We start from the raw sequence: 25,750 nt of genomic DNA on the forward strand, positions 1-25,750 counted from the left end.
AACCTGGTTGCAAAATTATCAAGTTGACAATTGAGACTTGATGCAAAGAGATCAATGTTTGGTGTAAAGTAGGCTGAACAAATTCTATCAAAAATGGAGCTCTGTTGAATCAGAGAAATTTCTTGATGCAAAATCTGCAGAAACATTCAAAACCCCTGGTATAAAGGAGGCAGATACAAATATATTTCTATCTATACACCATTCCCACAGAGTTCTTGCTAAGTCATCCATAGGTTTAAACACCATACCTCCCATGTTGTTCACATAGGTGACAGCGGACATGCTATCGGACTGAACCCCAATGTGAACATTCTCATAAAGGGAAGCTATAAATTTTAAGGACATAAAAATAGCTAATAATTCTAAATAGTTAATGTGATAGTTGAATTCTAGAATAGACCAACGACCATTACATAACAAATCAAGATCTGGGCAAAAAGCACCCCATCCAGAGAGACTAGAATCGGTCTGGATCCATAACTGGACTGGACAAGGTCTGATCAGTTTGCCATTTTTCTCAGAGACATTATTAAGCCAACATTGTATCTCAATCAAGCTCTCTTTTGGTAAATTAACCACCGAATCATAGTCCATACTGGAACCTAACCCCATAATTTTATCTCGTTCTAAAGCCCAATAATGGAGAGGTGCTTCTAAAATCGCATAAAATGCATTAACAATTAGACCTATAGAAGAAGCTAATTGACGTACAGTTATGGGATGCTTTTTAAGTAGATTAGATGCAATATTTGATAATTTATTAATTTTTTCATCTGTTAAGTAAACTTTAAAAGTAACTGTATCAATTATAAAGCCAAAAAACACTACTACTAGCTTTTGTGCAGGTTGAAAAACTGACTTTTTGTAATTAACCAAATAACCAAGTGACTGTAATTTATCTGCCATTAACTTGGTACATATATCCTTATCCTTATCCATAATAAGCGAATCGTCAATATAATAAGTACACCGTATGCCCTGGTGTCTGAAAAAAGTATAGACTGGCTTTAAAAGTTTTGTAAACACTCTAGGTGCAGAGGCAATTCCAAAGGGAAGGGCTACAAAATGATAAAGTTGATTTCTCCAAAAAAACTTAAGGTATTGAAAAAACTCACAATTAATTTTGACACTATAGTAAGCATCCTGCAAATCTAAGGATGTTAAAAAATCATTCTTTTGAATAAGATCTAGAACAAAATCAAAAGTTTCTTGTTTAAAATGTTCATAAACAATGAAAGAATTTAATTGCCGCAAATTAATCACTGGTCTAAACTTGTTATTTGGTTTTGGAACTATAAAAATATTGGAGATGAAGTCTCCCTTATGCAATACAGACTTTACAATGACACCTTTAGCTAACAAGACAGAAATTTCATTATCAATAATAGCTGCTTTTTCACTGGAAAAAGTAATTTCTTTTCGGATAGAATGTTGGATAGGGTCTTGAATAAAATCATTACAGCCTTGAACGGTTTCTAAAATCCAATTATCAGAGGTTAGCAATTTCCATTCACCCAAACATTTAGAAATGTCACCTACCGTTTTCGTATTAGGTGGAACTGTTTTTTGTGTTTGAATCTTGAAACTGAAAGGCACCTCTACCTGGTCTTGTCCGACCTCTGTAGTTATAAGGGTGTGGTCTGTTGTAGGCCGAAAAAGGGCATGGTCTGTTGTAGACTGACTGACTAGGGGCACTGCCACGGCCCGGATACTTGGAGTTGCAGCATAAAAAAGAGGTTTTTCACGTCTTAAACGCAGTGAAGAGTCAAATTTTCTGATCTCCTTGCCAACATCATCCCAAAAAGGAAAGTAGTGATCGGTGTATTCAGGTTACACAAATTAAAGTACTTAGGATGTAACGTAGGTTGTAATAATTAAATATCTTCTTCTTAAGGATATATTATACTGAACCTGACCCAATAAAGTGATTGAATCTGAAATAAGGCTTCTAACCTCTGGATTGTTAGAATATTGATCCTTTAACAAGGCTGCTAATTTAACAAAAGGAATAATCCCAATAGCCACAAGCTCCTGGATATCTCTCAATCTTTGATCAGTATTGTGTGCCTTTCAGTCAGTTTCACTCCATATTTCTGGATCCACGGGGTGGCCCCATTTTATCACAGTTCGACGGAATTTTATATTTTGATACAATAGTGTCTGTCAAACACATTGAGGTGCAAGCAGTATTAATTAAAGAAGCAAGCGAGTCTGAAATAGGCGAACCAAGTTCTGGTGCCTTTAACTTGGGTAAATCCCATACAAAATCGTTTGATATAGTATTATCATTAGGCCTACATTCCTCTGCAGTACCTTGAGTCTGACTGCCAAAGTTAAAGTCATTATCAAAATCAAATAGGGCCCCGGTAATGTCCGGGGTCGGCCATGTATCATCTAGTTTGGTATTCTCCGTCAAAGGATCAAAATCGACGAACGAAACGTCTTTTGGCCTATCAATACTAATACTGTCATAATCAGCTTGTTCACCATTCATCTCTTGCAAAATGTGGGCGTATTTTGCCTGGCAACCACTGGTTTTTTAATTTGATGTGAAGCATTGGGACAATGAGAGGATGGGCCCAATTAATTTTGCCTGTTCTCCATTGCAAAATGTGAGATAATCTTGTATGGTAACCGCTTGTCACTGTTATTTCATACTTTTGCTAGTCTTTGCACCATATAAAGTGGTTTTGGATTACTATGTAATAACAAGCATTGAAAGTATTATTGACATGTATAGCCCAGCCCCCATCACATCCCTGCGTAGACAGGACTACTATGCTTGTGCAAGGGGATCAGCCTTTTAATAATATAAGAGACAGTGTGTGCATTGATCTGAGACACCTGTCACTACTGACGTGTAAATTTTACATGTCATTTATAGCACATTTCATTCGGGAAAATGTTGAACACCTTGGTCCACGAAGTACCTATGTGTTTAAACCTGCTTACTCATGAAAACCATGCTATAGTATAAATTAAACATAATTTATAAGAAATTTTTTCTTTTCCCAGTATCTGCAGCAAGAGGATCCCTGTTAGAAATGAAGCAGAAGACTGTAAGAGGTAAGAATTTAAAGGACAAATTTGACATCAGGGTAACTTAAATTTGACTTACTTTATGTGTGTATGCTACTAAAAGGTAACAATGGTAAGGCTTTATCAAAACGTAAGAAATGTACTATTTTTATTGCCGTATATCCATAGATCTTTATCTACAATCGTTTGATGTTTGAAATAGCTGATTGCTAAAACAAATCAATTTGTCAGCTATAATCCTTGCCAGTCATACTTTTGAAAGCCAATAAGAGGCTACAGTTTTGAACCAATTCAAAGTGCCTATAAACAATTTCACAGTACTGAAACAGCTTGAACCCAGGTATCAAATAATATTTTACTGGAAATAGATAATAGAAAATGTACATTTTTAATTTTATTAGATTTATCTGCTGCTTTCGAAATGGTGGATCCTTCTGTACTTTTAAGTAGACTTCATCTTAAATTCTGCATTTGTGGCTCTGCATTTTCTATTAGAAAGCTATGTTGTTGGTAGAAAATAGTGTCTTTTAGTTAATTGTAAATCGTCACTTGAATCTGTTTTGTCATCTGGGTTTCCTCAAGGTTCTGTTCTTTGTTCGATTTTATTTACCCTTTATACGTCACCATTAGGTGATATTGTCTCAGCTTTCATTTGTATGCCGATGATAATCAACTATATATTTCTTTTACACCTAATTGTCCATCTTCATTCAATTTATCAAAATTGCAACTTAAGAACTGTATTCTAGAAAAATGAGTTTTAGCTGGATTGACTCAAATTGGGCTCAGACTGCTTGGTATTTATAAATGACGACATTGCATTCGCCTTTCCGTACGATAGATTAATAATAATAATAATAATAATAATAAGTTCTTTATTTTCAAAAGGGTGAAAAATTAGGCTTTGCAGCCTGTTTACAATTCTGCCCTTAAATGACAATAGACAAAACAAACATACACATATATTATACATACAAGGAAACTGAATAATGAAAATGTATTCTTTACATTCCAAATAACATCAAATGCAGAAACCGATAATGGTTTAAATTTAAATATACAGAATAGTTATATAACATTTTGGATATAATTATGCAGTGATTTTTTAAAAGTTGAGAGAACATGTAATGAGTTTAAATTATTTGGAAGTGAATTCCATAAAACTGGTCCATTATAACTAAGACTATGTTTAAATTTAGTACAATTTGGATGTGGAATTTGTAATTTAAGATTTATAGAGTTGTAAGGAGTATTTTTAAATTGAAATAAGGAACACAAGTAATTTGGACTTTTATAGTTTAATATTTTGAACAGAAATATATATTTATTCATTAAATGACGTTGTTGAATGGTAGGCAGTTTTAAAGATTTTGAAAGAATGGAATATGAAGAATCAGAAGAATTATATTTAATAATAGGTTTGTTGAATATAATTTTAAATGATAATTTTTGGATAATTTTAAGTTTATTAAGAGAAGAAATTTGACAAGAGTCCCAAATGGTAGAGCAGTAGTCAAGATGTGATTGAAAGTGAGCGTTATAAAATAATTTTAATACATCAGTTGGAAGTAATGATTTGATTTTCCTAAGTTGAAAGTTTTTCTGTTTTAAAATAGTACATAAATGGTTTACATGAGTGTCCCAAGAAAGATTAGAGTCAAAATATACTCCTAAGAGTTTAAAGTCAGAAACGTGTTCAATGAAGGTAGAATTAATAGAAATGGACAAATGTGTAGATAAGGAATTTATTTTAGGTTTTGAAGCAATAATCATACATTTAGTTTTAGATTCATTGATGATCATGTCATTGGAGTTGCACCATTGTATGATTTTATCAGTTTCTGACTGAAGTGTAGAGTTAAGAGAATCAAAATTGGTAGAAGAAGAATATACAGTGGTATCATCAGCAAAAAGATCACATTGGGCTGTCAAATTTAGAGGAAGGTCATTAATAAACAGATTAAATAGTAGTGGTCCAAGAATGGAGCCTTGAAGAACACCATGGGTTGTGAGATCAAGAGAGGACTTGGTTTCACCAATTTGAGTGCATTGATAACGCTCAGATAAGTACGATTCTAATTATGTGCATAATTTGGTAGAAATTTGGTATAATTTTAGTTTCTCATGTAACAGGGAGTGATTGACCATATCAAAGGCTTTACGGAAATCAAAGAATACTAAACCAGTGTATTGATCTTTATTAATGGCAGAATAAACATTTTCTGCAATATTTGTAAGGGCAGTATGACAAGAAAATTTGGACCTAAAACCAGACTGATGAGAATAAAGTAAATCGTGATCCAGGAGAAAGTTATTAATGTGTTTACAAATATGCTTTTCCAAGGGTTTAGAAATAGTTTGAAGTATAGATATGGGGCGATAATTATTGGGCTGGGATTTTGGACCTGATTTATATAATGGAAGAACTTTAGCCTGTTTAAGGGTGGACGGAAAAATATTCTTATCTATACAAAGATTATAAATAAATGTCAATGAATCACAAAGAATTGGAGCACCAAGTTTAAGAAAATGAGGACCAACTTGATCTAATCCTATTGATTTGGAAGTATCAAGAGAATGAAGATATTGGAATACATCACATTTTGATATGTAGGGAAGATGACACAAGGTATTGTTTTCAAGATGATTAGATACAAATGTAGATATCACATTAGACGTAAAACGATCTAAATGATTTGATGGACTAGGTATAATGGACTTTGCAACATTAACAAAATGAGCATTAAAAATATCAGGGGCAACAGGAATGGAAGAACAATCATGAGATTTACCCTCAGAATTAGCAGTATTGATGGCTTTCCAAATTTGTTTACTGTTTTTGCGATCAGTGACTAATAATTCAAGACATTTCCTTTTATTACTACGAATAAGAGATTTAACTTTATTACGAAAATGTTTAAATTGCAGAGTATTGCCTTTTTTCTTATGAAAATCACGTTCATGAATATAATATGAAACACTTCATTTTGATTTCATTATTTTATAGATAAGTAGCCTGACTAGGGTACGCAGCATATATAATGCGTATGGTGTCAAATAAAAATACAAAAGAAGCACAAGAGAAACGTTTATCATATAGTGAGCACATATCAAAAACCTGTCCTTAATTATACAAAGACCTGCGTAAAATACACGGTTGAATGATAAATCGCACGGTAAAACAGTTTTACTTTCCAAATTTTGATTTAACACGCACGTGTCAGAAATAGCCTGGTTAGACACTTTTTGGGACACAATGACTCTCTTTCTAATTGAGCTAGAATGTTCAAACTTGGTGTAGGTGTTTATTAGGTCAATGCCTTGATGGAGTTCGAAGCTGAGCATTTTGTGCAAAGGGTAAGCAGAGATAAGCAATTTGATTAGTTGATGCTTTGGGACACAATAACATTAGTTCTAATTAAGTGAGAGTGAGGACACTTGGTGTATAGCTTTATTACATAAATACCTTGACTAAGTTCGATAATGAACATTTTCTGCTGAGGGGAAGCAGAGCAATAAGCAATTTGATTGGTTGAGACTTTGGAACACGATAGCTCTCCTTCTAAGTGAGGTAGAATGTTCAAACTTGGTGTAGGCATTCATTAGGTGAATATCTTGATGGAGTTCGATTATGAATATTGTCTGCTTATGGTAGGCAGAGATAAGCAATCTGATTGATTGATGCCTAACGGGCACGATAACTTTGGTTATAATGAAGTGAGAGCGATGAAACTATGAATATAGATTCATTATATCATTGCCTGGGCTAAGGAGCGATAAGCAATTTGATTGGTCAAGACTTTGGGACATAAAAACTCTGCTTTTAATTGAGGTAGAAGGTTTAAACCTGACGTAGATTTTCATTAGGTGAATGTCTTGACTGATTTCAATGATTAACATTTCAAGCTAAATAGCTAAGCAGAGCTAATCAATTTCATTGGTCGATGCTTTGGGACAAGATAATCTTGATTCTATCTGATAGAGAGTGATGAAACTTAGTATGTAGTTTGATTACTCGAATCTTTTGAAAAAAATAAATGTGCGATTAATTAGTATGTGTCATCTATTTATTTTGATATTTCGGCGGGGGACATCAGTCTCACTGTTGGCTCATTTTTTTCCATTTTGCCTATTTCTCAGCAACTAAAAAAGATAGAGGTCTGAAGTTTGATTTTCTCTCAGGAAACTGGGTGGTAGTTAGTGTCTAAATATAAAACAAAATTTGTGTGCAAAGTGGAAATGCGTCAAATCTTTAACGTGTACGAAAACTGAAAATCTGCGATAATTCTGTTAATTCTCAACCGATTTTTCAGATATTTACATTTTTGGATAGCCGGAGACATTTCTGAGCAGATAGCAGTTCAAAAAAGTTGAATTTAGAAACTTTGTCGCTCTCATATTTTTGGTGAAAATTGGAAAATTTTCTAAATTTTCTAAAATTTTATATTTTGGAATTTTGAAATTTGACTTATATTTGATATTTCACTTTTTTCACATTTTGGTCAAATCGTACAGTTCTTATTTTTTTAAAACGGCGCCTATGATTTTTCTGAAACTTCAGGAATATGAAGTCGAAGGACCAAACTAGCCCATGAACTATAAATGAAAATCCGCTAATCACCGGAAGTGGTCAAGAAAGGCATACAAAGTTTGACCAAATTCTGAAAAACAGGTGTCTGTGCGCAAAATGCGATGTATCAATTGGTTGTTTACTGAGTAGTTAAAGTATTGGATCATTTGATAGCCAAGTGAATTGTCAACTCAATGGTACTAAAGCGACAAGTTTCTATTAAAAATTTAAAAGTTATGTTACCTTGAAATGTAAGGTTTTTTACGATTTCGAATAAGTTTAAACACGTATTTCTCAAAAAAGTCCACCTAAATTATTTTTTTTATTTTCTTCTATAGAGAGCCCAATCGGTATTCTTGTGTATGAAACCTTTGTACTACAGTCCGATATGTCAGGGGTAGTCCAAAAAAGAGATTGAAAATTGAAAACAGCGTTTTGTTACGATTAACAGCATGTTTATACAACTTTTTCTCGAAAAGTCAACCTAGTATTTTTTTTAAAACTTCTTCTATAGAGAGTCAAATCGGTATTCTTGTTTATGAAACCATTGTGCAATAGTCCCAAATATCAGGGGTAGGAGAAAATTGAGATAGAAAATTGAATCTGCGTATTTCATTTTTAACCGAAACGTGCCGTAAGAGCGGATAAAATCAGTACGTATTGCCAACGTACAGAGCATATTTTTATATACAGCTCTTTTTTTTGAACAGTGACAATATTTGATGTATAAGTGTTTTACTGTTAACCAAAATATGGGGTTGGTTATTCTAAAGTGAAAATACGTCATTTTAGTGAGTAACAGTTACCGCTGAAATTAATGTCCCAGAAGCTATTTATAAGGAAGTCGTCTGTCTTGATTCGAAATGAAAAACTAATGCTGGTAAGTATGACTTAGGTTTTGGTAGTCATCTTAGACTTAAGATCATTTTTTTTTTGTCCCATTTAGATTGTCGGCGTTTGTCTGATTCTACCAATCTTAGTTGTCCCCCCGCCTTCCAAAGAAAGCAGGACCTATTAAAATTTGTCTGTCCATCCATCCGTCTGTCTGTCCGTCAGACTTTTTTGGACACAATAACTCTAATTGAGCTAGAATGTTTAAACTTGGTGTAGGTGTTTATTAGGTCAATGCCTTGATGGAGTTCAAAGATGAGCATTTTCTGCATAGGGTAAGCAGAGATAAGCAATTTGATTAGTTGATGCTTAGGGTAAGCAGAAAATCTAGATAAACAATGTGAATGGTCGAGACTATAACACTCCTTCTAATTGAGGTAGAATGTTCAAACTTGGTGTAGGCAATCATTAGGTGAATACCTTGATGGAGTTTGATGGTGAACACTGTCTGCTTTGGGTAAGCAGAGATAAGCAATCTGATTGGTTGATGCTTTGGGGCACGATAACTTTAGTTTTAGTTCAGTGAGAGTGATGAAACTTCGAGTATAGATTCATTATATGTTTACTATGGGTAACGTGGTCGTGGGCAAGATTCCGGTTCGATGTTTCACGCCCCTGTTGTGGTGGTTGTCCTGTTTCAGCTTTGCAACTTCTGTAAATCATTTACTGTATATGACACCATAAGAAAACACCAATTTTAAATAATAAATGTCAATGAGTTATGAAACTTAGTGTATAGTTGATAATCAATTTGATTGCTTGATACTTTTGAAAAAAATAAATGTGCTATTAATATGTGCTCTCATATATTTATTTTGGGATTTCGGCGGGGGACATCAGCCTCGGTGTTGGCTTGTTTATTATTAGGTGGAAAAGGTGATTTTGAGATTATGATTATACATTTGATTTTATTGGTTTTTCAAGTACAGTGGAATCTGTCACATCCGATCTCTGATCACTCCGGATTGTTGTGACATCCGCTATAATTTTCATGTCCCGATTTATTTCCTTATTACTTCAGCCAAAAAATCGCTGGTAAATCCGAATTCTGTATGTTCCGGATTCCGAAATCAATCAGCCGTCCCGTCACATAATTTCCATTGAATTGACACAGTATAATCCGTACTTCAAACGGTGGGTGTGAAGCATCCAATTATCGGTGAGATTAAAACTCAATGGGTGTGAAGCCAGAAAAGATTAACAAGTAATCACCAATCAATTATCGGTGAGATTAAAACTGTGTTGATTACTTTGATCGGTAAAGCAGTGAACCCGAGTTGTTTTAAGGGAGTGGACAAGATCTACCTGCCAGTCAATTGGTCGGCCAATCGCAAAGCTTGGATGACAGGTGCCGTTTACTTTGATTGGCTTGAAAAACTGGACATAGAACGACAGATTATAAATGACAATTGACTGAAGACGGGGACAATGAAGAATATAGATTAATGACAGACTTGACCTATTCAAAATTCCTATGCATGCTCAACGACATTAAACACTTCGCACAGATTAAGGACGAAAAGATGATCGCAACAATTCATTTGTTAGAAGATGTTGCCCAGGACTCCGCCTTACGATATGCTTCCGGTAATCTTAACTAAGCAAACTACTTTAAACGATTACATGCATTGATATTTATAAATATATTGTACGCATGCATTGATATTACATGTAAACGATTTATGAATATATTGTACGCATGCATTGTTATTGTTAATTATTTAATATAATAAAATTTTGAAAGTACAGAAAAGTTTATCATTTATAAAGGGAATAGCATTCTGGTGATTCGAAGCAGTATATATTTCTATGTTCGAAGCTACAATATAAAAATACTTCCGGTTTTCGAAGTTACAGTATTTCCGGTTTTGGAGAAAACTCGGTATTCCGAAACGCTGTGTGATCCGAATTATTGTAACGATCTCGTACGATGTCGGATGTGACCGAGTCCACTGTACATCTCATCATTTCTCTCAAAAAACTTTTTACAGATTCAAAATCGGATGAAAATTTTTTTTTATAGAGGCTCAAAGTTGTGATTTTCGCGGAAGAAACGTTTTTATATGCCAACATTTTCATGTGGACGTATATTGTCGTCGCCCCTGTCTGGACGTCCGTCCGTCCACAATTGTTTGTGAACACTCTACAGGTCACAATTTAAATCCGATTTCAATGAAACTTGAAATATAGGTTTATCACCCTAAGATCTCGGTTCCTTTCGATATTGGCATGAATCGGACGGTAACTTCATGGATTAATACCGATTATGGCCCTTGATTGGACAAAAAATCACGTTTTTAACTTGTGAACACTGTAGAGGTCACAATTTTTATCCGAATTGATTCAAACTTGAAATATATGTTTATAACTTAAGATCTCAGTTCCTTTCGAAATTCGCACATATCGGACCATAACTTCCTGAATTATGGCCCCTGATTGTACGAAAAATTGTATTTTTAACTTGTGGACCCTATAGAGGTCATAATTTTTATCTGATTTAAGAAAACGTTTTAGTATATCACCGTTACACCCTAAGGATGGCTGAGTTCGAATTTCGTGAAGATCGGACCAATACTGACTGACAAAAGGGCCGCCCATCGTTCTCAAATAGCGTAAAAATATGGTATATCAAGGTTGTGGATTTTTATCCGATTTTGTTGAAACTTGAAATGTAAGTTTATAACCCAAAGATCTTGGTTACTTTCGATATTCGCGCATATCGGACTGTAACTTCCTGAATTATTGCCCCTGATTGTACGAAAAATCGCGTTTTTAGCTTGTCGACCCTATAGAGGTCATAATTTTTATCCGATTTAAAAAAACGTATTATTATATCACCGTAGCACCCTCTCTCAATTACCTTGAGTTTAAAATTTGAGTCCAGGCAAGATCATGAAATTTAATACTAATTAACATAATAGCACATTTTTACCTCTAGGTAGATCAAAATAACAGCATTTTTGATAAAAGAAACATGTTAAAGACCTCACAAGAGCTAAATCTGTAATCGTAGGTCTTTTTTCTGGCTTCAAATGTTATATAAATTACTGTTTAGACATTATTCACATGAAAAGCCCACAATCAACTCTCTAGACCATTGGATGGCTGAGATATTAAACGGATTAGACCATATACCATAGTGGAAGATGGAAGAGTGTTTTAAACAAAATCAAGCAAAGCCGAGGATGATAGCGGATGTTTGAGACTACACTGTGTGTAAGAAATGCCCATGACAGTCTAAAAAATATAAAACACTTTGGCGGGAGAGCCGATAGCTTTTGAGGACATGGGCTTGTGCCTGCCAAGACTGTTCGTAAATCCGTCATTGGGTACTTGACAATCGAAACAATTTGGACTAAATCTTGTCAAAATTTCAAACATTCATAACTTTGTTCACAATAAAGTAATTTGATTGAAACTTCCTTTTTAATTATTAACTAATATATCAAGAAAGGACAGCTCTTTATGTAAATCTTACATAAATGCATCTTTAATGAGAACTGTCCTAATCACTTATGGACTGGGTCAGTCAAGGTCATGATCTTGGGCACATTTGACAGCCCTGTGACCGTCCTTCTGTAACCTGACCTAGACCTTTTCCTTGCTGGCTAAAGTCTAGACGGTACATGAATTTTGGGAATTTATCGTCCACAAGATCAGAGGTCAGGTCAAAGTCCATGGTGGCATGTAAAAGATCAATACCGGGGGTCATGTCCAGATGTCGAGATCAGGTAGATGTGACCTCATCCGGGGGCTCCCAAGGGGGCAAAAGTCAAAAATATTTCCGGGGCCCACATCGGATCAAGGTCGCGACTTTTGGTTGACGATTTTAAAAAATTGAAGAATAAATGTTGTGTCTATCTATCAGGTCTCTTAGTCCCGATCCAATTGGACGACATAGACCCACACCCTTAGTCTGGTTCTGATAGGACCCACTCGGTCAGCCCAGATCTGTGACCACGACTCGTGGCCTCTTGAACTAAAACAACCACGGTCACACGTATGGTAAAATTGGTGTCGAGGTCAAGGTCAATCGTGTGCTTAGTGCCAATTTCGCCCATTTCCATTCGCCGGAATTCCATTTTGAAGTGATCGGGCGACTTTTCAGGTTCGATATACTTAAAGTTACAATTTCATATTTTCTAAGAAAGTCAAAAACATAATTATTTCTGTCTTTTGCTCAATAGGTTGTCAACTCACTATTATACGATCGGGGGGCAGTAGTAAAAAAAACATCATACATCAAGTCGAAAAATATGCACTGGACCTGGGTAGACCACCCACCCATTAAAATCTTGCGTAAAAAAATATGCACCATCATTTTTAAGAAAGACCCCCCTAAAATCTTGCGCAATAAAATGTGTTCTTCACAGTTGCTTAAAGATACATTATGGGAGATAAGATAAAGAGATGGCAGTTCTCGCTATAATAGTTAAAAACTAGATAGTGTAACGGTAATTTGCTGAAAATTTCAGTCAAATTGATCAACTATGAGCCGAGAAAGAAGCAGGTGAAATTTTTGCATAGTCTCGGTCATCATTACTAAAATCATTTTATAAACAGCATAGTCTTGATTATCCACTTTTTCTGATTTAATTATCAACGGCCGTTAGCGGCATATAGGAATCTAATCCAGCCAATATCGAAGGCTAGCCTTGACATCGAGAGTTTATTATGGTCTGGATAAGTTAATTAATGTCTAATTGATAATTTAGATAACATTTCAGGCCTAAAGAAAGACTTGTAATAAGCAGATTTTGCTCTTGCATAATGCATGTTTAATTGACCACCCAAAAGTCATGCGCAAGAAAATGTGTTCCTCACAGTTGCTTATTAGACCACCCAAAAGTATGTGCAATACCTAACTACTAAAAGGCTGAGCAATAGAACAAATGACAAGACGATATGTTTTAAATACAGTATTTATATTGAGTTGATGTTCGACAAAATTCTGAGTCTGAATTATTAGCAAAGATAGTCTAAGACTGCCCATATGCAGAGACAGGGTAAAATATATGAACTTAGGCTTGTACCTATTCATTTATTGTGCTTTCCCATATCCACTTAAATCTACTGATCACAGGTTGACCAATTTTGACCAGAGTGTGAAGAAGTAAAAGATTACCCAAATCTCATCTCAGCATGCTGCGGTGTTGTGGGTAAAAAAGATGTTGACCCTCTCCACACGACATGTTTATTCGGAGTGGGCTGGCAAACCAAATTGACAGGACAACAGTCGATCAAAGCACGGGATAACACTTGAATGAAATGATAAGGCTTTGAAATATTAATGAATATTTATGTAAATAAGCATATACAAGAAACAGGAGTTACAGTACAAACATAAACAAGTTGACAGTTTTCTTTGTTGACAGTTCTAATTCAATAATTCGAGTTCACGAGTCAAGGAATTCACAGTTCACAGAGTTCATGGTTTACAGAGTTCACGGTTCACAGTTCACAGAGTTCACAATGTCTATGGAGATCCGCCATGTTAGAAAGCATGGGTTTTCACGAAATTAAAGTTCACTTTCCCGGAGGAATTATAAAGTTAATCACAGTCGTCACCTTACGACACAAAGTTCACCATTCACTTAAGTATCACAATTGTCCTAAAAACATAGTTACCAAACACCACCTCCGAGACAGGGAAAGAAACAGTATCGACACGGCATTGTAACATGCTTAAGGGTGAATCTTGCGTTTTGATTGGTGGATTAGACACTGTCGATTGGACAATATATAACACCCATCTGTTTTAGCAAGGCGAATAACTGCGTATATAAATATTACAGTGTACTTTTTTTTCATTTTGTGCTCAGCCATCTTCCTCAAATCTTTATTGACAAATATCTTCAAGAAATTCTGCTCAAATGACCATCACACTATTTTCAAACTTCATCCAAACACATCTCTGAAATATATTAAACAGAAGAAAATCAGTCATAAACAGGCATCATAAATTATTCGTAACTAAGCAGTGTGAACAATTTTGTTTTATTTTTTTGCACTCTGCAGTGTTTACTTTAAAGTGTGGACAATTTAAATCAAAGTTTGCCCAAATTCTGAATAACATGATCCGCCTGATAATGAGTCATTAGTCTCAAGAAATTGTTTGAAAATATAGTCACTAGGGGAGGTGAAATAGCAGCTGATTTGGGCCTAGGATAACGAGAAATTATGCTAAAATTGACAATGATAATGATTGACAACACGTCAGAACGATATACATAGCAACCACTTGAATCCTAGGCATCACATAGTTTTATAGGGTATTCTGAGGGGTGTATGCAAGAACTGCTCTTCTCTGAACAAGAACTAGCAATAAAATTGTGTTGACGGTCTGCAAATAAAATAATAAAATTGTTGCCAAGAGTTACCCCTGTGTAGTCTCGGTTAACAGGCCGTAACTAATTCATTCACGACTGGCACTACCGGTCAAAAAGGCCACACTAAGGCTAATTTACAAATCTTTTTAAAAATCTTCAAACGTTAAAAATATTTTATTTGAAATATTTGAATAGCATTTTCTTTCATAATTTATTAACCATTGACCCAAGACTCAAGCTGAAACACTTTTTCCCGTTTCATGCAATTTTCTTGCAGGGACTCATTAGAGCACCAAATTTTCTAACCCAGAAATGCTTTTTTTCTTTCAAAACTCTGTTAGACCACCCAATTTTCTTACCCGGAAATGCTTTTTTTCTTTCAGAACTCTGTTAGACCACCCAATTTTCTTACCCGGAAATGCTTTTTTTCTTGCAGAACTCAGACCACCCAATTTTCTTACCCGGAAATGCACTTTTTCTTGCACTTTTTTTGGCTGGCAGACCCACCCCACCCCCCAGTTGCTGTTTGCATTTTTTTTTTACAGTTGCCCCCTGATACGATCATAGGTTATCTTTCTCACACTTACAAATCTTCACACCAGAAATAATAACACAATTACCTCCCAATTACCTCCCTTGTTTTCCCTATTCTCCACCATGGAATAGCTATCTTCAAACGTTTGAATTTGAAGTTAAAAATGATATTTGTGCCAATTTCTCAACTGGCAATAGTGAATTATAGGATTAATAGGATTATTCTTTAACAAGGTAGGACTGTTTATAGATACCATTTATTTTAGGGCTTTATTTTAATACATTTTAAAAATATAACTTAAAAATATGAAATTGTAACTTTAAGGAATACCCAACCTGGTAGCCTTCCCACGAGTCCTTTGGGGCGTTTACAGACGAGTGATTGGTGACTTTGACTTGTCTGGCAAAAGTCTGGATTGTGTATAAAGTTTTGGGACTCTCCGATCCCAATGTCAAAATTCAGGTCAAAGATCAAGGTCTCATTCGAAAGGTCAGTGAGTTGTCCATCGAAGGTCATGACCATTGTCTTGCCACGTGGGCCCAGGGAGCACACAAGTCGGTAGGTATTTTGGTGACCTTGACCTTTTCAGATGACCTTGACCTACCAGGGTCATGTGGGCCTTAATGCCATGTCAGAAGGTCAAGGTCGGGTGTTCCTGACTTTATTACATGTGCCCCTAGGGGGCAAAAACCGAAATATTTCCACGGCCCATAGCGGGTCAAGGTCACGACTTTTGATTGGTGATTTTAAAAAGTGAAGAACAAATGTGCATCCGATCTATCCAGTCACCAAATCCCAGGTCGATCGGGAGACATTTTCTCTGCAAAACTTCCGAGAAATTCAAATAGCAGGATTTTACTGATGTCAAAGGGGTGGTAACTCGCCCATCCCTAACCAATTTAAGAGGCCGTCATTTTCACCCACTTTCAGTCGCGGCAGAAAAATTTCAAGGGCACAACACGACGCGCTAGAGTCCATTTAGTCTTTGTAGCTGCTAGGACTAGTTCCGCGGAAGATCTAGAAAAAATAATGATTGAAATAGGAAGTTTTTGGGCACCACAGCCCCAAAGTCTGATTACGTATGAAATTTAAGCGCCAAAATATAGAGGAATTGTGTATTTACATCGTACGAAAATTTCAGCTCAGAATATTGAGTTGTTTGGACATGAACATCAAAACTGCTTATACGGACACGTAACCCTTTTAAGATTTCAGGTCAGTTTTTTCGTTGGGTGACCTGATAATTGATTCCCATTCCTTTAGAGGTCTATACAATGAATGACCGATGTGCTGTACTTGATAACGAAAGGTAAATTTCACCTACACATTATTTTTATAAAATAAAAGTCTAGTTTTATCAAGAAACAGCATAATACAGCTTGGGCCAGTGGTCTCCATTTCCAGATGAAGACTGACGGGTTTAAGTTGTTTGAAAACATATCACATATATTAAGTTAGTTGCTCGGGCCTAGGGTAGAGGATTTTAAGGGATTTTAACACAAAATTAGGCAGTTTTATTCTCCAAAATATTATCGGGATTAGCCCTTTAAGGCCTTAGTTCAAAATTAGAGCCAATGTCTTAATCTAGGTCAAATGACAACGGGAACAATAGGCTACAGTTAGAAGGGGAATGAAGAAAAATAGAAGAGAAAAATAGGTCTATAGCTAAAAAGGAAAGGGAAAAAATCAATTCAAATTACATAAAAACACTAAAAGTATGACCTACATATTGTGTGATTTTATCCCTCATACAAGTAGTATGTGAAAATATATTGTCCTCACATAAGAAGTAATACAGGTTCAAGTAATACAGGTTTAATGTGTGCCAAAAATTACATTTCGTGGTCCACGCACTCTGTCTTACTACCATAATGGGTGCAATCTGTGCTAATTAAGACAATGGCACAAGTGTATGCAATGTCTCAAATATGGTAAATCAGAGGACTATTACCAAATTTGGAAATTTAGATAAGGAGCTCATTTTGCACTGATTTTAAGAGTGAGGACCCAATTGCAAGACCTCACTTTACAAAATGTCCTCTATTTTTTGGTGTTCTACCTATTGTAGGTCCTCGTTAGGTTAGCAATACAAACGCCACACATACACGGGCGACAGCAATATACGTCCACAATGTGAATGTGGACGTATAACTATAATATTAACAATGAATGCTAAATAAAAATATCAAAATAATGTCTTTGTTTGCAGATTGACGTGTCCTTGAAAATCAAGGGTCATGAAAAGTCTGATAAGTCCTCAAATTTCAGCATTTGAGCTCCATTTTATGAATGGGAGCCACAGTGGCTCAGTGAGTAAGACATTGGCTTGGTAACCTGGAGACACTGTGTTCGATCCCTGTGTTGACCGAGAAAGTCATCAGGATTTTTCATGCATGGTTTCCCCTTGTCAGTGGTGCATGAAAGAAAAAAAAAAACGTTGACAGCATGGTTATCAATATGGTTCTCCCTCTTATAACAACAGTGCTTCACACCAAATTTGAAAAGAATCTATTAAAAACTGTAGCCGCTATCGCATTCACAAGTTTTTCAACAATAGGGCAGACGTGTCAAATAACAAGTTTTTTCTGTGAGACTCACAGATTCATGACCTTTCTCCGAATCACGCGCGCGGAGGAAATTTTTCCAGGAAAATGGTTATATGCCAATAGATAAAATCCGCTAACGTGTCACGTGACTTGAAATGGATGTTTACATTTGTCTCAAAACGAGGCTACGTTACAATTTGTAGTAATAAGTGTGTAAAAAAAATGTTTCTTAGATTTTTGTAAGAGCCAGTGATTAACTTTGTATTGTATAAAATAACTTTTTCGTATAATATATATACCAGTACCGTAACTAATAACTGATTTATATGTGCAGTTGTAATTGAATCTTCGATTGATAGTAGACTTAATTAGCTACCACTACCAGCACTCAGCAGCGAATAGGCTATCGCGGTACGCTGAATTGACGGCATTATTATTGCTATTGAAGCATACCATGGCTTCTACTTCACTGCATTGTGTATGTTGTTCTAACCAGGCTGGTTGTTGCACGTGTGTTACAAAGCTGATAAAACACTGGACCAAATCCCTTCATAGTTTTCCCCAAAATAATCCAGTCACATGGGCCGAATGGTTAAAACAAGCAGGTAAAAAGAATATTGGCGAAAAAAGTTACAAATTCTTTCATGAAGCCTATGACATATACGCAGCACAATATCGGCCTGACTCTGTAGGGGATATATTTTACTATATTAAAGCTAGATGTTATCGATCACTGAAAAAAACCGAAGAACCACATTATATATATCTAATACTCGAAGCAACAGGCGAAGTTGAAAAACACGCCTCTGTGCACACAGCTCACTGTTCGTGTAAGGGGGGAAGTGGAGGACACTGTAACCACGTATTCGCTCTAATATTTCAGTTGAATGATTTTTCGTGTTTGGCAATAAAAGACATACTGATGGATGAGTGTTGCACCAGTCGGCCACAAACTTGGCACATTTCCCGGGCAAAAAATATATGCCCATTGCCTGTCATGGGAATGCATTTTGCACGTGCAGCAACTGATTATAATAATGAAAGAAAACGAGATCCTATTAGATGCAAGCTCTTTGATGCTAAAGGCCCCACGATTAAATCCTGCTTAGAAAAGGAACATGTTGATTCTCAAGGGGAGTATTTGAAAAATAAAGAAAAACCTCACCCATTTTCGTATTTGTTGAGCGATCAACAGCCGGGTGTCCTCATTAATACTGTATTCGGGAACATGCCACTCGGTTCGTGTTTGTCACACCAAATGCAAGATTTTGGTCGTCCAAGTGCCAAATTCATAAATAATATTATAAAATAAGTACAATTTGAAAATAGGCCCAAGTTTATTAACTTTCCGGATATCCCAATAGTTAATCCTAGTGAAAACGCTTTCCATTTAGATATGCCGGATTTGTCCATAAAAAAACTTTTGCCTTGATCACATTTTGATAGATATACATGATTCTCATAGTTTGGAGAAACATACAGTTCTGCAAAATGATTGCACTGAGTGGTATGAACATAAATATAGATTAACGGCTTTTAATTTTAATAAAATATATTCACGGGTTAAAATACCTACAGTACAAATGCCATGCTTAATTCAATATTTTTATCCAAAGATTTATCCAACATTAAAGCTATTAAACAAGGTAAATTAATCGAAAAAATAGCAAGAACAATTTAAAAGGAAACATCCAAATGAATACTTTTGTCAAGTTCAGGGACAATTAGCGCTCACAGGATTAAAATGGTGTGATTTCTATGCATACCTTTCTGAATCTAATGAAATGTGTGTTGACAGAATATATTTTGACAATGTTTTTTGGACAAATGAACTTTTCCCCCAAACTTTCTGATTTCTACTTGCATTATGCAATGAGATTTCTTATACATGGACATATAGTTTATTTCTTATTTATAAAATTAAATATTTAGAACAATAAAATTACCACTTCGAATATCAGATCTATAATACTCAGTGTATCTGTTACATTGGGTTACATGCAGATTAGCATTGTGAAGAAAAAAAATAACTCACTTCCTTGGCTGAAAATACAACCCCAATTTTTATAATTAGGCCTTCAAATCCAACCTTATTTCTGAGAAAAGGTGGAATATTCAAATGTAGTTTAAGCTTGCACAATTCTTCGTGAATTTCAAAACCTTTGTCGGCCATTACTCCGTCACCCTCGTTTATCTTCCCGTGAGCAACCTTTTGCCTCAAAACCTCCAAAAAACCAGACCTAGTTACTATCTGTTTATCGCTTATTGACCCTCCGTAAAGTTGTGATAGAAACATAATTCATCCGTTCGGATCTACGCCTATAAGACCTGTTAATGTTGTGTGCGATTTATAATAACTGTAACTTTCACTGTGTTTTGTACTTGGAACCTGAATTTTAAGCTCAGTTGCATCAATAATTATTAAATTATTCGGATAAATATCAAGATTGTCTTTCGTAGAATTTTCTAAGATAATAGTGCGATGTGGCCAAATTTTGAGACTACCTAAAGTAAGGTATAAGTTATTTATCCATGTGTGAAAAATATTAGTTACCGTGCCATCAGATATACAAAATCTCTCACCGAGATCAATATTTGTTAAACCCATTCTCAGTTTCATTAGCAGTAGAAGATAATTGTCTTCTATTAGTAATTTATGGGCTCTCGGTCTTGTTTTGATTTGATCAGTTTGGGTGGCATTTTCATGTACAGAAATATCTTGTGTGTCATTGTTATCAAACAAGTTTTCGGTATCAATCTGACTTGATTTTGCTGCATTTGTATTCCGATATGTTAAAAGTTTTCGGTCAATTTCAGGTAGAGCAAACTTTCAGCTATTATAAAACTCCTCGTGGGAATTAAATCCGGTGAAGTGTGTGAACAATTTAAATTATTTCTTAGCACTTGTACACTTCGACAGTAAATGTGAAACTGAAAATTTATGCGTGCATGATATTTGTTGAAAACGTCTCTCAAGGTCACCACAGAAGTCATCATCAAATGTTTGGGTTTTTCGAGTTATGATGTGACCAGTGACACTGTCTCCCTCTCCCTCCGATGCTGTATCTGTCGCTTCGTCCTCTTCCACTCGTCTAGCGGTCAATTTTGTTAAAACATTAGAGTGTCTTGAAATTACATCCTTTGTCCATTCAAAAATTTGTGGTATAGCATCGGATTTCAATCTTTTTTTACTAGCATCAGGCTCAATGAAAACCTCGGGTTAAAAATGTTCACTACATATTTTTGTTAAAGAATTAACATTAAAAAATCTAGGGTCTCGTTTCATTTTCACGATCCATGCTTTTAAGAGAGATTTGTTGTTTATTGGAAGACCATAAAAAGATAAGTCCTTACGCTTTTCGGAATTGTTTTTACACCCTCCTGCACAACAATAGTGCAGCATAATAATAATAATAACAATGGCCGGTGTCGGCATGAAGGGCGAGGCCTACACCGGTCCGGTACCTAAATGTTAGTCACAAGAATGTGGACAAATCGATAATAATAACATAATATTAAAACAATAGTAAGTCGTATATGTTTGGGATAAACACTTGGGAGTTCTGTAATGTTAATATATTAAACTTGATTAGCCTTATAAAACTATAAACAGTTTGTTTATGTTGTTACAAGAACCATTACACATGCTACGCTGTGTCGCGAAAGTTGTAGTGTTGTTTGTACCCAATTCAGATCACGTGACATGCTCGATGACCTTAGCTGGTTTTGTCTATGCTATATTTATTTTCACGAACAGATGTAACTCCCTTACTTCGTTTCATAAATCGACCTTATGATGGGCTGAATTTGACCGGAAACTTCTGATTTTGGTAATACGCTTGACAACCCAACGTGTTTGTGATTACATGTAATAAATAAAGTATATTGTAACGGTAGCAGAGTATGTGAGCATACCAGATAAAATAGAGACCTATACAAGGTTCTTTCCACTACTGTCATTTTTCTCCATGGCTAGTAAACATCTATCTATGCGATTTTTACAAGAACATTTCACGTCACATGACCTTAGCGTGAAATCGGAAGCCAATGACTGAAATTTAGTCGCCTTCAATCTGCGATATTGGGTTACTTTTTCATTTAAATATATTACTAGCGATTGTATTATACTAATTTGATATCGATCTCAATATATGCAAATAATCTGACTAAAAAGTTATCAAAATATAGCCACAATTACCGTTTATGTATGGGAGACACTTCGGGGAAAATACCGCTATGATGTGACGTTTCTGGGGATTTCGATTCACGCGATTTTTACAGGTTTTGCAGAATGAAATTTGCTCATTTCGACTAAATGTAGCCTGCTTTTTATCTGATATCAAGATTATTAATATTTTATATTATCTTTTTCATTGATGGTCTTCTGTTTTTTCATACCTGGGGGTTGACATGTCTGCAATAGGGGATAACTCTGGAAAGTAAGCTTGCAGAATGAGGATGGGGGGGGGGCTAACAAGGGGAAACGTATTGTCATTCAGATGGGACAAAAAAAGAGTTGTTGTGTTCATATTAGACTGCACCTAAATGAACCCTTGACAGTTGGAATTCGAAAGAAGGGTAGGTCGTACTCCCGCTGTCGAGGCAAAATATCCGTCATAGTACACTATATGCGTATGACTGTCTTATAAGCCCAGTCAGTACAGAACAGTAGGATGTTAAACCCCATTTCATTTCATTTCATTTCACTTGTTAAATGAACATTTGTTAAAATGAACAGGTAGATTCTTGGAAACAGTTTTATAAAAGTTCTTGTGTTATTTACCTATAGAATCACAATTTGACAATCTTTATAAATTCTGTATACAGACAACTTTCCAGCTGTGGGCTAGGTATTGTTTCGTTGGAACACATGTTTTACTTTTGTGTAATTTCAGGTAGTCTTCATGTATTTATTGTTCTGTGTGTAGAATTAGGAGAACAGGTATGTGATTATTTTGCACTATTTGACATCTTTATGAACTTATAGCTTTTGTTGATTGTTTTGTTATGAACCAAATATGAACATTTTATGCATTCTGATTAGAATTGTTTGTCAATTCAGATACTTTTTATCCGGCACTGAGATATCTTTATGAAACTTTGTAAAAACATCAACATATATAGTAGTTGTGTCTTTTGCTAATTGGACATTTCTTGAATTTAATCATTTTTATACGCCCACATGGAAATGTGGACGTATATTGCCGTCGCCCCCGTCAATCTGTCCATCGTCCACAATTTCTTGTGAACGCTCTAACACCAAAAGTTATCATCCAGTTGTTTTAGAATTGATATATGTTGTATACATTAGTGAGATGAAGAAGCCTATTTAATTTCAATAATTTCTGTTTATTACGTCTAGAGTTATGGCCCTTGTTTCACTTTGTTTAACCTTGTGAACGCTCTAACGCCAAAAGTTATCTTCCTATCTTTCTGAAATTTATATGCATTATTTAAATTAGGGAAACAAAGAAACCTATTGAATTTCAGCAATTTCCGTTTATTATGTCTAGAGCTATGGCCCTTGTTCCACATTATTGAACATTGTGAATGCTCTAAAATCAAAAGTTATCTGTCGATCAGTATGAAATTTACATGCATCATTTAAATTAGTAAAGAGAAGAATCCTATTGAATTTCAGCAATTTCCGTTTATTACTTCTAGAGTTATGGCCCTTGTTTTACTTTTTTCAACCTTGTTAATGCTCGATTAATGAAAGTTATCATCCGATATGTATGACATTTATATGGCTACTTCTTCAGTATAGGAACCCTGCCAATAGCCTTGTAAAAACATAGCTGCAGTCTTTCACACTGTGGGGAAATTTCTATCAGTTGATTTCATCATAGAGAGGATGTTTCTTTGAGATAGTTGAGACAATTTGAAGGACTTGTGTGTGAAATTTGTCATTGCCTGTCGCAAAACAATCGAAAATTCCCTAAAAATTCAACTGAAATTAAATAAAGTACTGCATATTCTCAGAATCGCTGCATTCCTGGACAGTAATTTACACCCACCTCTGTAAAACCTGGGTTTTTACATGCCTTCATTTAATGCTCTATGAGAAAAGTGGGTTGGAGGGATAACTTTATTTTGTCATTGTCATCCTTTTTGGCCCAGAAAATGGCCCATTAATAATGTAACGTTCTGTCCATTTATTTTACTTTTATTTTTGTTTATGAATATCCTTAATTTTCGCATACGGTCGATTTTAAAAGCTAGAGTTATTTTCTGTCCAAGTTCAGTTCCGTTACGTTATGTAATGTCAGTCAATTGAAACTGGATAACGGGACACTCCCACTACCATATTCGGCATCGATAGTTGCGCAGTCAACAGCTTGTCATTTTTCATCCGCCAATCTCCGGTATTTTTATGCAGTTCTCATCTGATAAGTAAATGCGCATGTTCTGTCCAAAGTGTTACGTTAGAGTTAAGTTACGTTAACTTTAATAATGAAATCAATAGGATAAGAAATTTATCATTGTGCGGTTACCGTAATGGCCATTTTTTTTTAGCTTTATGTAAGTCGCGAGAGGTGGGGAGCATTTTTCGCAAGAAGACAGAAAGTTGGAATGATCGTATCGTAACAAGACGGAATTATATCGTAACAAAGACGGAATGCCACTGTACCCAAACTGGGAGGGTTGGTGAAGGAGCAGATACATCTTAAAACAAGACCTATCACGATATGCAGTTTGTCGGTACAGGTACTTGTCAGTAGTCGCGGTCTTCCAGTACTTCGATGTTTTTGCTTTGGTGCTCTGAAGAATTCAATCTTGAGTGTTTTGGGGTTTTTTCTTTTCTTTTTTAAATCCCATTTTCCATCGATGATTTTGTCATGGATAACTAAAGCAAAACTAAATAGTTTTATTAATCCATTTTTGACGATAGCAAATTAGTTCGCACCCATCGCGGCCCCATCATTATTCATAGCCTAGCTGTCACGCCGTGTCAATGACTCTGGCATTATTCCAATATTTTCACATTGTCACTTACGGCTAATAATTTTGTGATGTGGAGAGTGAAATGGAATCAGATTTTTTAATATTTACTGCCAGGCATATCGTGGAATATGATAATGTCTAAGAAATCGACTATTTATTATTTTATTGGACGTTATGATGCGAAGAATGCGTATACTCCAGCCAAGATCAAGCGTGTCGCCGCCAGCTTGGATACACTTTCAAACAGACGATAACACAAAACTTACGGCTAAAAATGCTAGACTTTGAAAAGCTAAATTGAATCAAAACTTTTAGGATTTAATACAAGCTACATAGAGGAATATAACATTGTCGAAGATTTCAACTATATATTTTTATTTTCGACGCAATGAAGCAAAGAAGACGACCATACTTGCATATATCCAAAGAAAGGCAGAAATGTTTAATTGCCGAAAGCGATGAAGTGACCGTCATTTGAGGTGATATTTCTTTTTAAAAGTTATATTTATATTTACTTTGAACACTGCTGCCAACGTGAGGCACAACATTTTTCTATTTTTAAAAAAAAATCTTAGGGAATACTTGTTCACGTTATTTTACCATTATGACAGAAAAAAGTAATAATTTTAGTGGAATGACTTTTCAATGTAATATAAATTTAATTGCTACTTTGTACAGTTGACTTTTATATCATTAGAAAGAACACGACAATCTGTACATTTTTGTAACAGAGTATATCTATGTATAAAAAATATTTTTTAGTTATTTTCAATTTTGTAAAGAGGGTATTAGGATTAACAATAATCCAGGGAGATGGGCCCTGCTGATTTAATGACCTTAGGGGTAGGATAGCTAATCTTTTAATTGGCTCAGGGTTAAAAAAACAAAACAAACA

The 25,750-nt window shown here is 35.2% G+C and overlaps 1 protein-coding gene across 2 annotated transcripts in view; it reads left to right on the forward strand.

Moving 5' to 3' along the window:
• Positions 1–25,750, forward strand: part of LOC126828350 (nuclear pore membrane glycoprotein 210) — a 398,410-nt gene that overhangs the window by 160,333 nt on the left and 212,327 nt on the right. Inside the window, exons 17-18 of one of the 2 annotated variants that reach the window (XM_050558068.2) lie at positions 3,016–3,066; positions 3,441–3,580. In XM_050558068.2, the coding sequence (XP_050414025.1) occupies positions 3,016–3,066; positions 3,441–3,553 (164 nt within the window). In that variant the 3' untranslated portion in view covers positions 3,554–3,580. Of the gene's footprint in view, positions 1–3,015; positions 3,067–3,440; positions 3,581–22,805; positions 22,853–25,750 lie in introns of those variants that run through there. The other variant, XM_050558065.2, reaches the window with a different exon arrangement.

The sequence above is a fragment of the Patella vulgata genome, chromosome 7 (assembly GCF_932274485.2).
Source record: "Patella vulgata chromosome 7, xgPatVulg1.2, whole genome shotgun sequence".
NCBI classification, from domain to species: Eukaryota; Metazoa; Mollusca; class Gastropoda; family Patellidae; genus Patella; species Patella vulgata.